This window comes from Zingiber officinale, chromosome 7B (assembly GCF_018446385.1).
Source record: "Zingiber officinale cultivar Zhangliang chromosome 7B, Zo_v1.1, whole genome shotgun sequence".
Taxonomy (NCBI): domain Eukaryota; kingdom Viridiplantae; phylum Streptophyta; class Magnoliopsida; order Zingiberales; family Zingiberaceae; genus Zingiber; species Zingiber officinale.
Window position 1 is genome coordinate 21,383,180 of NC_055999.1, and position 12,797 is coordinate 21,395,976.

Genomic DNA, 12,797 nt, shown 5'->3' on the forward strand with positions numbered 1-12,797 from the left:
ATGCCTGCTGTCAGAAGATGTTCCTTGTCCTTTTCTCCTTACTCCATGCCGGGCGTCCGGCCGGCAAGCACTCACCTCACATCCGACCGGTCATACATAATGGTCTACTTGGGAGATTCTCGGTAATGTGCTCTATGGAGACTGTCCGCAGTATGCCACCTTATGTCTTCGGCCGAGCGTGCCATCCGCTCGGCCCTTCGATCCCGTTCAACGAGCGCCGGAACCCCGACTCCCGCCGGGGCGCCTTTTGCCATCAGTTAGACACCGGTCGGCCGGCCGGGTGGTCAGCCCCCCTTCTCCGGTCAGCCGATCGATCCCACCTTTTCTCGATCGTTAGGTCGGTCCATCCTTATCCGATCGACCACCTGACCCTCCGACTTCCACGTGGCGTTGACTCCCCGGAAAGGGGGTCCCCTATTCTTATCGCCGGATCACATACCTTCGTCCAAACTGAGATCCCTTTATATAGGGCTTTGGGGAAGTGAGTGTGCACGCTCCTTAAAGCATACCTTGAAAAGACGTGTCAGAAAAGTGTCCCTGACACCATACCTTAATTACCCGAGCATATCTCTGACAAGACAGTGGACGATCCTCTGCCTGTTCATGTCGCCAACCATGCCATCTATCGGTGGCGCGAGTCCTTATGAGGATATCAGCTGATACTCCTTTTGTCTGTCAGTGGGTTGAGCAGAATGACCGCTCGACCAACCCTTGGCCGTTCGGCGGGTCTTGTCCTCGGGCCGAGCGGAATGACCGCTCGGCCATCATCCCACTGTCCTGCCTCCATGTTATGTAGGCCGGAGCTGTGTCTGAATGTAGTTTGCTCGGTAGTCAATGTTTTGCCGATGTGAGTCAGAGCGGGTTGGCCGCTCGGCCCATACCTTGTCTGTTTGAGTACCGGAAGCTCGGTATGTGTCCGAGCTGTACTGACATCCGGTCGGATATTCTCCCTCTTAGTCGGGAAAGTGAACTGCCCGCTCGGATGATCACGTAAGGTTGACCGTCTTGACTTTAATTTCCACCGTGCCATTGACCCCACTGCTGGGCTAGCCCCTCCTCATCACCGGATCATTCTACAATCAGGTCAGCTCTTCGTTTGCCATTGATTCAATTTCCAATGTAGCCATAAACATAACTAGATCCTATTAGATACATCATTTGGTTCAATTAGATGCATTGTATTCCTTTCACAGCAATCATATTGTAACTTGAACTTGTCCAGATTACGGCAGCTCTTTCCATCCGACATCTTTCTCATTGATCTCTTGTAAACTAGAAAGAAAGAATATAACCAGTGCTAGTAAATGGACAAAAGTTATATAAAAATAATAATTGTAACTTTAACTCAATGGTATAGTATCTGATCAAAAAACATATGCCATTCAAGTCACATTGCAAACTTACATCACTAGACTGGGTGCCCAGAGAGAGATTTTATCTGAGAGTGACAAGAGATTTTAGCAAAAGTTGGGAGAATTAAGTCGAAATTTAATATTATGCCGTGGATTATCGAATTTCAACTTTTCCAAATAATCCAGCACCGGGATTGACAAAGGAATTGAACAGTTTGTACAAGGATTTGGGACATCTACTCCAGGAGTGTTGGCAAAGAACAGGAGACACAAAATCAAGAACGCTACTTGACGTCAAATCAAGTGAGAACTTTATCAAGAAAAATAGCCAGACGAGTTTCTCCAAAAAGTATTTACTACAACAGAAAGATGACCTTAGAACTTTAGAAAGGCATTTAACAATTTACAGCAGAAAGCATTTTGAAAGTACCGGGGAAAGATTCAATGGAACCATTGAATGAAAAGGATTTGATGCCACCAGTACAAAGGAATTTTGTGGAACAAATTAGTCAAGGCAGCTGCGAAAGCTGGATGCATCAACTTTTTGACTCTGCCCTCTTGGAGCAACCTCTTGGTAGATGTACGGTATGGAAGTTTGGTTCTCGTGGAACTGTTGTAGGTCTTGTTCCTTTTGCTATAACAAAAGGATTATCGATTTTGCCGTTACCTCTTCCTAGTTTAGCATCCAGTGGCTTCCTCAATGTTGTCACACTGCATGAATGAAATATGTTTAAGAGTTCAAATTATCTACACAAAGAGTAACAACTTTGAGGAGGATTGCGTGAACCTTCTGTCTTTAGATGTTTGCCTTGATGGTTCTACCATGTTTTTAGTGGTTTTCTCCTTGGTTGTTACCACCTGCAATAGCCAGACCAAAATTAGAATTCCTTGTGGTACATATATAACAAAACCTTTACAATGTTCATTTTCTCTAATATATCTCCTACTACAAGTGTAATTACAACAACAATAACAACAACCAAGACTTATCCTACTAGGTGGGGTCAGCTATATAGATCCTTTTACGCCATTGAGCTCTATCTTCTACTGTATCATCATCTATACTTAAATAAATTTAATCTTGTTTTATTGTTGCTAACTAAGTCCTTTTTGGTCATAGTTTCATATCGCCTAATCGGAGCATTTATTGGTTTCTAAGTAGATGTCCATACCAACTTAAATATATCTCTCGAAGTTTTTTCTCAATAGATGCAACTCTGACTTTCTCTCTAATGCTTTCACTTCTTATTCTGTCCATCCTCGAATGTCTACACATTCACCTTAACATTCTCATCTCTACAAATCATATTTTCTACGTCTAATTAGGGACCAAAATTATTGGGGTTGATTCATTGTTTTTGGCACCCGATTTGGGTCTAATTAGGGAACATGTGGATTCTCAAGAGGTGAAATTAGGCTTGGGTTAGTATGGGCTCAAGTTGGAATAAATTTGGATTCAGTTGTTGCCATTGGAGATTACCACTGTCCACATTGTAGTATTGGGGGATGTGATTGTTGGAAAAATGTGAATGAGACATTAGTCGATGTGAATGGGACATTAATCGCACATTGCGAGTTGAGTGACATTAAGATTGGGACATAGTTGTTGATGTGCAAATCTAGAATCCGAATTGCACAAACTCACTGATGTGTGAACACTACTTAATGAAGGGACCCTTTGACTCTGAGGAGTTGGAAGATTCCTGAGAGAGATAGTAGACCAAGGGAAGAAGGGGGCTGATTAAGAGGGCGATCTCTCAATAATTCCTCACCCAGTCTAGTTAAGGTTGCCCTCGTCAAGCGAGCATTCTTATACATGAGGGTAGGAAGAATAGTATCAACTGGAGAAAAAAGAAAATTTTACATTAGAAACAACACAAAAATGGCTCAAAACGAATTCATCGGTTCCACGAGGATCAACTAGTGCTTGTTACACATCTCTTTGATGCTTAAGTCTTTGATCAAAACTTGTTGTTCAAGAAAATGAGAAGACTTGTTGCTCAAGGCTTGACTAGTTGCTAAAGAAGTCTTTGATCAAGACTTGTTGCTCAAGGCTTGACTAGTTGCTAAAGAAGACTTTGATCAAGACTTGTTGCTCAAGGCTTGACTAGTTGCTAAAGAAGTCTTTGATCAAGACTTGTTGCTCAAGGCTTGACTAGTTGCTAAAGAAGACTTTGATCAAGACTTGTTGCTCAAGAAATCAAGAAGACTTGTTGTGCTCAAGTCTTTGATCAAAACTTGTTAGTCAAGTCTTAACTAGTTGCTCAAGAAGGTTCCTTCTTAATTGCTTGTTGCTCAAGCCACATGTGTTGTGTTTCTTGTTGTTCAAGAAAGCTTGCTTGTTGCTCAAGAAAAAGCTCTCCATATAAGGAGGGTTGAGCTTGAGCAAGAGAGTATATTCTCAAGCAAGTGGTGAAGTAGGTAGATTGTGCAAGGAGAGCTTTTCAAAGAGAAGAGATCCTTCCACTTTGATTCCTTCATTTTGTATTTTTTCCCTTTGTCATGCAATTCTTTGCTGGACAGATATCCATGATAGTGTTCAAATACACATTAAGTTTGTCACGACAACTTGGGAAATAAAAGCCCAACGTGACCTCGTAGCATCGCCAAAGGAGACAAATTTATTTTAATATTATTGAAAATTTATTCCACAATCAAGTCATCAAAGAAGTGCAATCTGCATTGAAATTACAATGTACACAATTCAAACTTATCTGTTGAGATGACTTAAGTGGAAAATCTCAAGTTATTTTCGTGGGCTCCAAGTGGACTTTCCGAGTGAGACACCTCATACAGAGTCGGAAAAAGATGCCGAGTCCTGTGGCGATGCAGTTTCCTTAAAATAAATTTGTTTCCTTTGGCGGTGCTACGAGGTCATGTTGGATGTTTGTTTCCCAAGATAAAATGACGAAACCACGATCACAACCTAGCACAGATTGTTGTAGTGAACTTAATATGTATCTGAATACTATCGCGGGTATCTGTCGAGTGAAGAATTGCACGATAGAGAAAAAGAAGATGAAATGAGGGAATTAAAGTGGAAAAATCTCTTCTTTTTGAAGTCTCCTTGCACAAGAATTACTATTCTTGAAATCTCTCTCTCAAGAATGCTCTCTTCCTCAACTACTTGCTTCACCACTTGCTTGTATGGAAAGCTTTTTCTTGAGCAACAAGCAAGCTTTCTTGAACAAAAAAAAACACATGTGGCTTGAGCAACAAGAAATTAAGAAGGAAACCTTCTTGAGCAACTAGTTAAGACTTGAGCAACAAGTTTTTGCAATTTCTTGAGCAACAAGTCTTGATCAAAGACTTGCAACAAGTCTTCTTGATATCTTGAGCAACAAGTCTTGATCAAAGACGAGTAAACAAAGCAAAGAAGAAGGAAGCCTTCTTTAGCAACTAGTCAAGACTTGAGCAACCATTTTCTGGAGCAACAAATCTTGATCAAAGATTTGAGTAACAATTCTTGATCAAAGATACTCAAGTCTTTGATCAAGATGTGTGGCAAACACTAGTTGGTCCTCTGGAATCGATCGGTCCGCTACGTTCAGTAGTGTTTACACATAAGTGAGTTTGTATAATCTGGGTCCTGAATTTGCAATTAACAACTATGTCCCAGTCTTAATGTTACTCAACTGCCAATATGGGACTAATATCTCATTCAGATCAGAGTCTATTTCCATCCACCACTTTGTTCCCATTAACATTTTTCCAACAATGATTTGTTGAAAGCTTGTGCAATACAAATAGTATGTATGGCGGTGTTACAGTAGGAGATGAGAGATTGTGGGTTAAAGTAGGAGATGAGAGATTGTGGGTTAAAGTAGGCTTACTGTGGGTTAAGTTATTGGATTAAAAGGTTGACGAAGTGTAATTCAATGTTGCCATTAGTAGGTTTCTGATAGATCAAATCTGGCAGAGAACTCAATTTATCTGTTTATTCTATTTGGATTGATTTGTTTCTACTCGCATGCAGATTTTTACCTTCATTGTTATTATACTCAATTTATCTGTTTATTCTATTTGGATAGATTTGTTTCTACTCATATGCAGATTTTTACCTTCATTGTAATTATTATTGCTGGTCCCCAATGATTTGCAAACATGTTGAACAACATATTTTTGTGCATTGAGATGTGTAGACAAAACACGTTATTGCAATTGTTTTTTTGTATTATGTTTGTTGTTATATTGAAGTCATTAGTATCTAGTAATTAATTGTGTCATTCAGATTGTTTTCATTTTATTGTGCATTATGTCATTTTGTTGAAACAATGATTTTGGTAAACATAAAGTTAGTAGTTATTACGTGAAACCTACCAAATTAACAGTGATTGATATGCAGTTATAGTAGTTGTAATTGTGAAACCTACCTAGTTAACTATTGACCTTGGGCAGGCCTCTAAACTGACTTAATTAGAACGAGGATTTATATCCATGATAAGCTTGACAATTGCCACAATGTTTGAGTTACTAACCAATTACAGATTAATTTCATACTATAGATGCAACCTCCATGAAATATTATCATAGCATCAAACACCATATTGTTTAAAAATTGTATGTGCCACCCATTAAGATACAAATATGTAACTGGATAACGAGAGGTCCAAGGTTTAAATCTTGCCCACATGTGAAGGTGATAAATACAAATATTTAATTCATTTGTCAAAAAATATTTTCTCATAAATTTATGTGTTGAGTTTGGGCCGAATAGTAAAGTATATTACTCACACATAAATGGGGTGAGTATTGAGGATATAAAGTGTAATTGATATTTTCTTTAATGGGTCAAGATTTTGGGATAATTGGTTAGCAGATTTAACTTTAACACTTATCTTTTCACATATTAGCTTTATAACTTGAGAATGCTTACAAAAGCACTACCAAGTACTAACCTTGATTACTTCCGCATGTTTGAGATTAGATTCACTCTTCTTTTGAGCTTGAGCTTCAACCTGAAGCCTTCTTTCCTGGTTTGCTTCCTTAAGAATCCTCTCCTGACAGAACATAACAAAATTCTCACTACGTCCATCAAATTTTATCTTAAACTTGAGAGACAAAGGAACTCACATCAACTCTTAATCTAAAAGGCCTTGGATTTGTAATTGTCCTTTTATGTTTCTCTCGATCAGAAGTTTCAGTGGTGGACTTGATATGAGGTCTAACTTCCTGTTTAAGTACACAATTATTCACTATAATTATAAAAATATATTTTATACAGAACAAAACTGTAACCTGCCTTCTGGGGATCATTCTCTCTAGTTGCAGACATGATGTTCTCACTTGCATAATTTTGGGTGTTTGAACTAACAACTCTGTTAATAAAAATATAAAATCAACTTCCCCTAATCAATTTGAGGGCAAAATAAGTAGAATCCAGTTACAAATTACCTTTTCTTGGTGCTAGGAGCATTTTCTTTCTCATCATCTACCTTAGACATTGCTGCCACTTTTTCAGCTCCACTGTCAGGTTTGCTGGAAGAGTGAGGGAGAGAAACCTTGTCCTGTATATACTTCTCGCAGTTCATTATCTTCCTCGACTTAATTAGACCTACTGAGTCCTTTTCACCTGATTGTGTTTCTAAGTTCAGACACTCTTTATCTGAATTCACAACTAGAAATTGCTTGTCACCCTTTGCAGTCGCATGGCAATCCATTTCTTTGTCAGCTTTGAAATCATTTGAGGGATTGCAGAATATTGAAGATGCCCCACTTTTCAACTTCATCTTACTTTTAGTTTTATCAGCCTTGTTCAAATTCTGTGCAGAGTCTTCAGCGTTCTTTGAGCTTTTCTGATTCTTTGGTATACAGAGATACCTGCTCGGCACATTCTTTACGCGTTTGGTAACTTTAACCTTCTTCATTTTAACACAAACGTCAGATACAGAAGTCTCACATTTGGATGGAGAAGAACTCTCAGGTTTTTCTTTGTTACTAGTAGTATCTGCTGCAGCAGCAACAGTATCAACAAAAAGAGATTTCGCTACAGATTTGTTCATCACTACACTAACTGGTTCCCTTTGCTGGCTCACACTCCGAAAATCCTCTTGATTAGTTGGACGTTTTTGGATTTTTGGTGTCGTCAATGTCTCTTTTCTCTTAGAATGTTGTGATCTTGACTTAACATCACCAGGGGTTAACCTCAAGCTCGAGAGGGGATGGTCCTTTAGCTTGGTTTTTGCCATATTTTCAGCAACTGAAGTCACAGTGCTCCGGCCGGCAGTCCTACACTTTATGGACTTTGCAGGAGCAGATTTTGGGCATTTTGGGATCAAACTGACATAACCTCTAATTCGTGTTAAAACTTTTGTCCCACTTGAGAATTTTAATTTTAACTTTCTACAACACAAAGAATTATAACAAACAGAAAGAGTATGACGAAACCAGACCTTGGAGCTTCTCGATCCCATGCTTTTCGACGGCACACATTGGGGCTTCTGGCTTCGATGACCTGTGATTCATCGTGACGGCCAAAAATTGAAAATAATGACCTAAAACTACAAAAGAGGGAGCAAAAATAACAGAAGGGGATGACATAGCCAAACCCTAATCCGAAAGGATCTGAGGAGAGCATCAGGATCAACTTCCTCGTGATTTTGGTCACAACCTAAACATCAATCACCATGCTACGAGTGAGAACTAACAGGAAATTAAAACTGGAATGACAGACATCAGGAAAAAGCGATCTTTCGACAGAGTAAACGAAATCGAAAACCCTAATCCATGCGAAGAATAGTTGAGGCAAGAGCTCACCGACGCGGGAGCAGAACCAGGATCGATCATCCGGCCGAGAGCAATCGGGGAGGCTGAAGTCAACGAACTTGGGTGCCTCGATCTCCTCGTAGACTCCATCGTCCACTTCGCTGGGCGTCGCTTCTGATTCCTTCATCAAATCAGACCGGAGCTTCTCCATCCCAATACGAAAAAAATCCAATAAAACGAGATCGAGATCGCAACTGAGGGAAGAACAAACGAGATCGAGGTCGAGAGTGAGACGAATCTTAAAAAGCGACGAGCAGAGAATTTGGTCGGCTTTTCATATAACTGAAAACTAGCCGTTGGAGCGGCTCGTCATCGAAGACAGGGAAACAAATTGGATGCACCGAGCAGGAAAAGGTGAACCGTTGAATTTGACAAACGGTGGGTTTCGATAAAGATCCGACGGTGATAACTCCGCAAGGATAATTATGCGGACTTCATAGGCTAGCCTACTCTCAGCATGCTTTCTTTAACAATGTTAGTAGTAGTAGTGCTCGAGCAAAATACCCCTCATACATAATTCTATCAATATATTTTCTTCTTTAATAAAGTTTTCTTACAAGTCCATTACACTTTTACACTTTATAGGATGATCGATTGCAGTATAGACGTCTTTATTTCTCCAATTGTTAATTTGTTTCATAAACTTATCTCCACAACCAGAGGAGAATCCCCCTTGTCCACCGTGAACGTTTGCGTAACCTTCTTCGTGAGCGTCCTGATCTCAACGCTGTACGTGCCATGGAAGCCCCTGAACTTGAACTCCCCTTGGCCATCGACTCTTCCGTGAGAACGCGACGTCCACTCGTGCTGAAGAAGACTCGATAGCCTCCTCCCTGCTTCGTTGAGATCGCCTTCCGCGTTCACCAAGTGCGCGTCGTCCCGACTCATGAACAGCTCCCAGAAGCCCCACAGCATCACCCCCTCCACCGCAGGGTGCGCGTACGCCTCCCGCAGGATCACCTCCAGGTCATCCGCTCGCACGAACTCGTTCGCCGCCGACACGTCGATTTCTGTGAACCAGACGGGGATGCCGAGGACGCCCAGCTTATCCAGAGCCGACGAGATCACCGGCCCAACTGGTGCCTTAACATGCCCTTGAAGGCCGATTCCCCCCACCGGAGCGCCTTGGTCCTGCAGGCTAAGTATCTGCTCGATGTACGTCTCCGGCGTAGCCCTTGTGTCCGCGGCGCACTCCACGTTGTAGTCGTTCACGAACAGAGTCGCTGCAGAGTCTAGCTGGTTCGCCGCCTTGAACATGCTCGATCTTATGTCTCTTCCGAGCCGGTCTTGGTAGAACGTGCCGTGGAGCATCTCGTTATTGACGTCGTAGTGCTGGAACTGATCCTTGTACCTCGTCAGGAGGCCGTTGAGGCGACTTTGGACGGCGCTGGCGAGATCGGTGTTGTTGAGAGCGCGAACCCAGCCCTGCACCGCGCTCTCCACTTCCCAGAAGATGCAATGCCCCCTCGTCTCGATGCCATTCTTCTTGCAGAGATCGAGAAGTTCGTCGGCGTCGGCATAGTTGAGACTCCCCTGCTGCGGCTCCGTCCAGTACCACTTGAGTTCGTTTTCGAAGACGGCCCAATTGAAGTTGGTGACGAAGAAGTTGACGAAGTCCTCGTTGTCGATGTTGCTCCGCGAGATGCATGATCCGAAAGGGAAACTGTTCTTGATCTGTCGAACTCTCACCAATGGCGGCGGCAATGCAGAATCAACGGCGAGATTATCCGAGGCTCTAATTTTCAGAACCACGTCTCTCTTTCTCACCTGATGAAGTTAATATGTGATCCTTTTGTCAAAATTTAGTAGTGATTTTGACAAATTCTGCTGATTAATACCTTGTCCGTGAGGTTCTCGAGATGCCGGAATCTTGCTTTCCGGTCGACGGGGAAAATCTGAAGCCCGGCCACCATGAGGTCAACCCCCGCCGCCGGGCCCTGGACGTACACCATCACTCTCTCTGCCGTCAGCGTCTCGATCCGAAATGATCCTCCGATCTCGTACCACCGTCCATCAGTGACCTGACTTTGGCCGCAGTTGACCCACTGGGTGTCCACGCCGAGGGCGACGTTGACGTTCTGCGTCGTGCCCTGCGCACCGACGACGCGGACCCACGCCGACACCTGGTAGGCGACCTGGATCTGGATCCTCTCCGTGATGGTCTGCGCGGGGCCCATCCACGTCTGCGTGCGGTCGGTGACGTGGATGTGACGGCCGTTGAGCGGCTCGCGCGTCCCGAGGGAGTCGCGCGCCATGGGAGGAAGCACGCGAGGTGCGCCGGACGCGACGACGGCGAGCTTGCAGGGGCCAAGAGGGAACCAGCCGCTTAACCCGTCGGAGCCGTCGGAGAGACTGCCGTTTTGGATTATGTTGACTCCGTACGTAACATTCTGCCATGAAAAAACATATATTAATAGAAAGAAGAAAAAAAATTCGATCAATCTTTCAACTGTCCCTGCTTGATTGACCTCGAAATCGGGAGGACTCGATGGAGGAGCCTTCTCTGCATGCTTGATCACTAAGCTGCCGAGAAGGATATCCATGCCCGCCGGTGGCCCTTCAACGAAGACCGCAATTTTAGAAGCTTCGCCGTTCATCAGAAACTTGCCCTTCAATTGCACCCAATCCTTATCGGTTGCCATCGCTCTGTCAATGGCAGATGATCGGATATCAATCACATGCAGCACATGATTAAACCTTAGTGAAACAATCGTAGTACTTAGCAATGCCGACGTATTGTTCGCGCCCATTCTCTGCTTGAACGTAGAGAGTGGTTCTGACTTCCGCAGGTGCAGATGGAACAGCAGAGGAAGACGATGCATTGGCGAAAACTCTAACGAACGCCGTCGCCTCGTAAGCGAGCTTCCGCTGCACCCGGCCGGTGATCTCCTGCTGAATCCCGTTCCAGCCCTGAGTGCGCTCCGACGCGGCCGCAAAGTACTTGTGGCCGCTAAAAGGAACTACCTGGCCGTCGGCCATGGAGTCGTGGAGCGCGAGCTTGCAAGATCCCCAAGCGGACCAATTGTTGAGGCCGTCGTCGAAGTTAGGGTTCAATATGATGCTTTGATCCTCTCCGTCGATGAATATTTTCTCTAGGGAACTCTGAGAAGAAGAAGAAGAATTCAATAATTAATACAACAGATCTAGAGTCAGAGCATGAATCAATCTGTACCTTAGCGTCACAAACTGAATTGCTGCTTGGTTGATCAGCCATGAAGTTATCAATTAGGAAAGGATTAAAATCAAGAGCTAGCAACCTCTCAAGAACACACAAAAGCAAGAAACTGTCCTCTGCTGCATGGATTGTAGCCTGCAACTTCGCTGCTTATATATAACTTTCAGCTGGAACTTAATTTTAGATCCACATGCAGTACTTTTAGATCCAACATATCTATTTCTGGGATTGCAAGCTAAAACTAGCATTATTTTATTTGTAATTATCTTCGCATGTTAAGATTATGTTGGAGTAGTGAGGATATATTCCATTTGTGGAGTATAATGAAATGTGGGAGAGGATTCTTTTTCTTGAAGAGATAGGTTACTTCACCTTTGTCTTTCATCCGGAGAACATATTGATATCTAGCTAGCTAGCATGCATGAACTATGCTTGCACTGCAATTGAAGGTTTTAAATTAAATTTTTTCTCTTTTTCATATTTCATGAGAGTCAAGTAGCCAATAAGGTAGTAGATACTCAACTAGGACGACTTGGAAGTTAAGGGAGTTGGGAGTATAATCGTTTTTCTTTTTTGTTGATAACTAGGTTTCTGTTCTTACGACCCGATTGATTGGTGACAGATCCTGTTCCACAAAAGTTTTATGTGTGCAAAACATAAGTGCACGTTTGTTGCCAATTAAGTTATAAAATGTATTGAACGCACAAGAGCTGTATATTAAATACATACTAATCGGATTTGTGAAGTAAGTTATCTAGAGAATTGCAAAGTGTAAGTGTTTGTGTGTGTGTGAGAGAGATATAGTGTGTGTCTAAAGCACCAAACACAAAAAGTCAAGGAAGAAATCCGAAATTGAGAAGACAATCCTAGGATTCCGGTTTTGCGATGATCGTCGACATCCTAAGTATTGTTTACTTTCCTATCTCTATGTTTGCTCTCATGAAGGTAGTCTATCCTGAGATACTGATATAAACTTTTGGAATTATACCGACGTGTTTATCTAAATGCGACATCTACTTTCAAGCACAAGAAGTCAAGGAAGAAATCTGAAATTGAGAAGATGATCCTAGGATTCCCGTTTTGCCAAGATGATCGTTGAAATCCTAAGTATTGCTACTTTTCTCTCTCTATGTTTGTTCTCGTGAAGGTAGTCTATCCCGAGATACTGATATAAACTTTTAGAATTATATCGGAGTGCGTACCCAAATGCGACGTCTACTTTTAAGGTGGCATTGCTAGTATGACTGCTTTCTCAAGGAGACCCATGTTATAATGACCCTGTGGTCCCCTAGTTTCCCTTCTTTACTTCGTGCCATCGAATCAAGGTAAAATCCATTAAGTTATGTGATAACCAATGATTCCTATATTGGGGGTATAAGAGTCCTCATGGTGTTTCGGTGTACTTTTGTGACCGACTCCCAATGTCTTAGTTATTATGAGTCAAAAATTTGGGTTCACCTTTCGGTCCTTCCCTACATCCCGTAAGATATGAAGGTGCAGATTAG

The 12,797-nt window shown here is 42.5% G+C and overlaps 2 protein-coding genes across 2 annotated transcripts; both read right to left on the minus strand.

The window, feature by feature from the left end:
* Window positions 1–1,361: 1,361 nt before the first annotated feature.
* LOC122005503 lies at window positions 1,362–8,386 on the minus strand. Its single transcript, XM_042560545.1, has 9 exons — window positions 8,109–8,386; window positions 7,901–7,962; window positions 7,745–7,806; window positions 6,747–7,631; window positions 6,595–6,670; window positions 6,426–6,524; window positions 6,251–6,352; window positions 2,140–2,210; window positions 1,362–2,063 (listed from the first exon to the last, which is right to left on the minus strand). Exons 1-9 carry the CDS (start codon window positions 8,266–8,268, stop codon window positions 1,889–1,891), a joined length of 1,692 nt encoding a protein of 563 aa, XP_042416479.1. The 5' UTR covers window positions 8,269–8,386; the 3' UTR covers window positions 1,362–1,888.
* A 257-nt stretch (window positions 8,387–8,643) lies between these two features.
* LOC122005504 (endo-1,4-beta-xylanase 1-like) lies at window positions 8,644–11,428 on the minus strand. The gene is made up of 5 exons (XM_042560546.1): window positions 11,290–11,428; window positions 10,837–11,219; window positions 10,586–10,763; window positions 9,956–10,507; window positions 8,644–9,884 (listed from the first exon to the last, which is right to left on the minus strand). The coding sequence occupies exons 1-5, from the start codon at window positions 11,329–11,331 to the stop codon at window positions 8,754–8,756; spliced, it is 2,286 nt and encodes a 761-aa protein (XP_042416480.1). The 5' UTR covers window positions 11,332–11,428; the 3' UTR covers window positions 8,644–8,753.
* Between the last annotated feature and the right edge of the window lie 1,369 nt (window positions 11,429–12,797).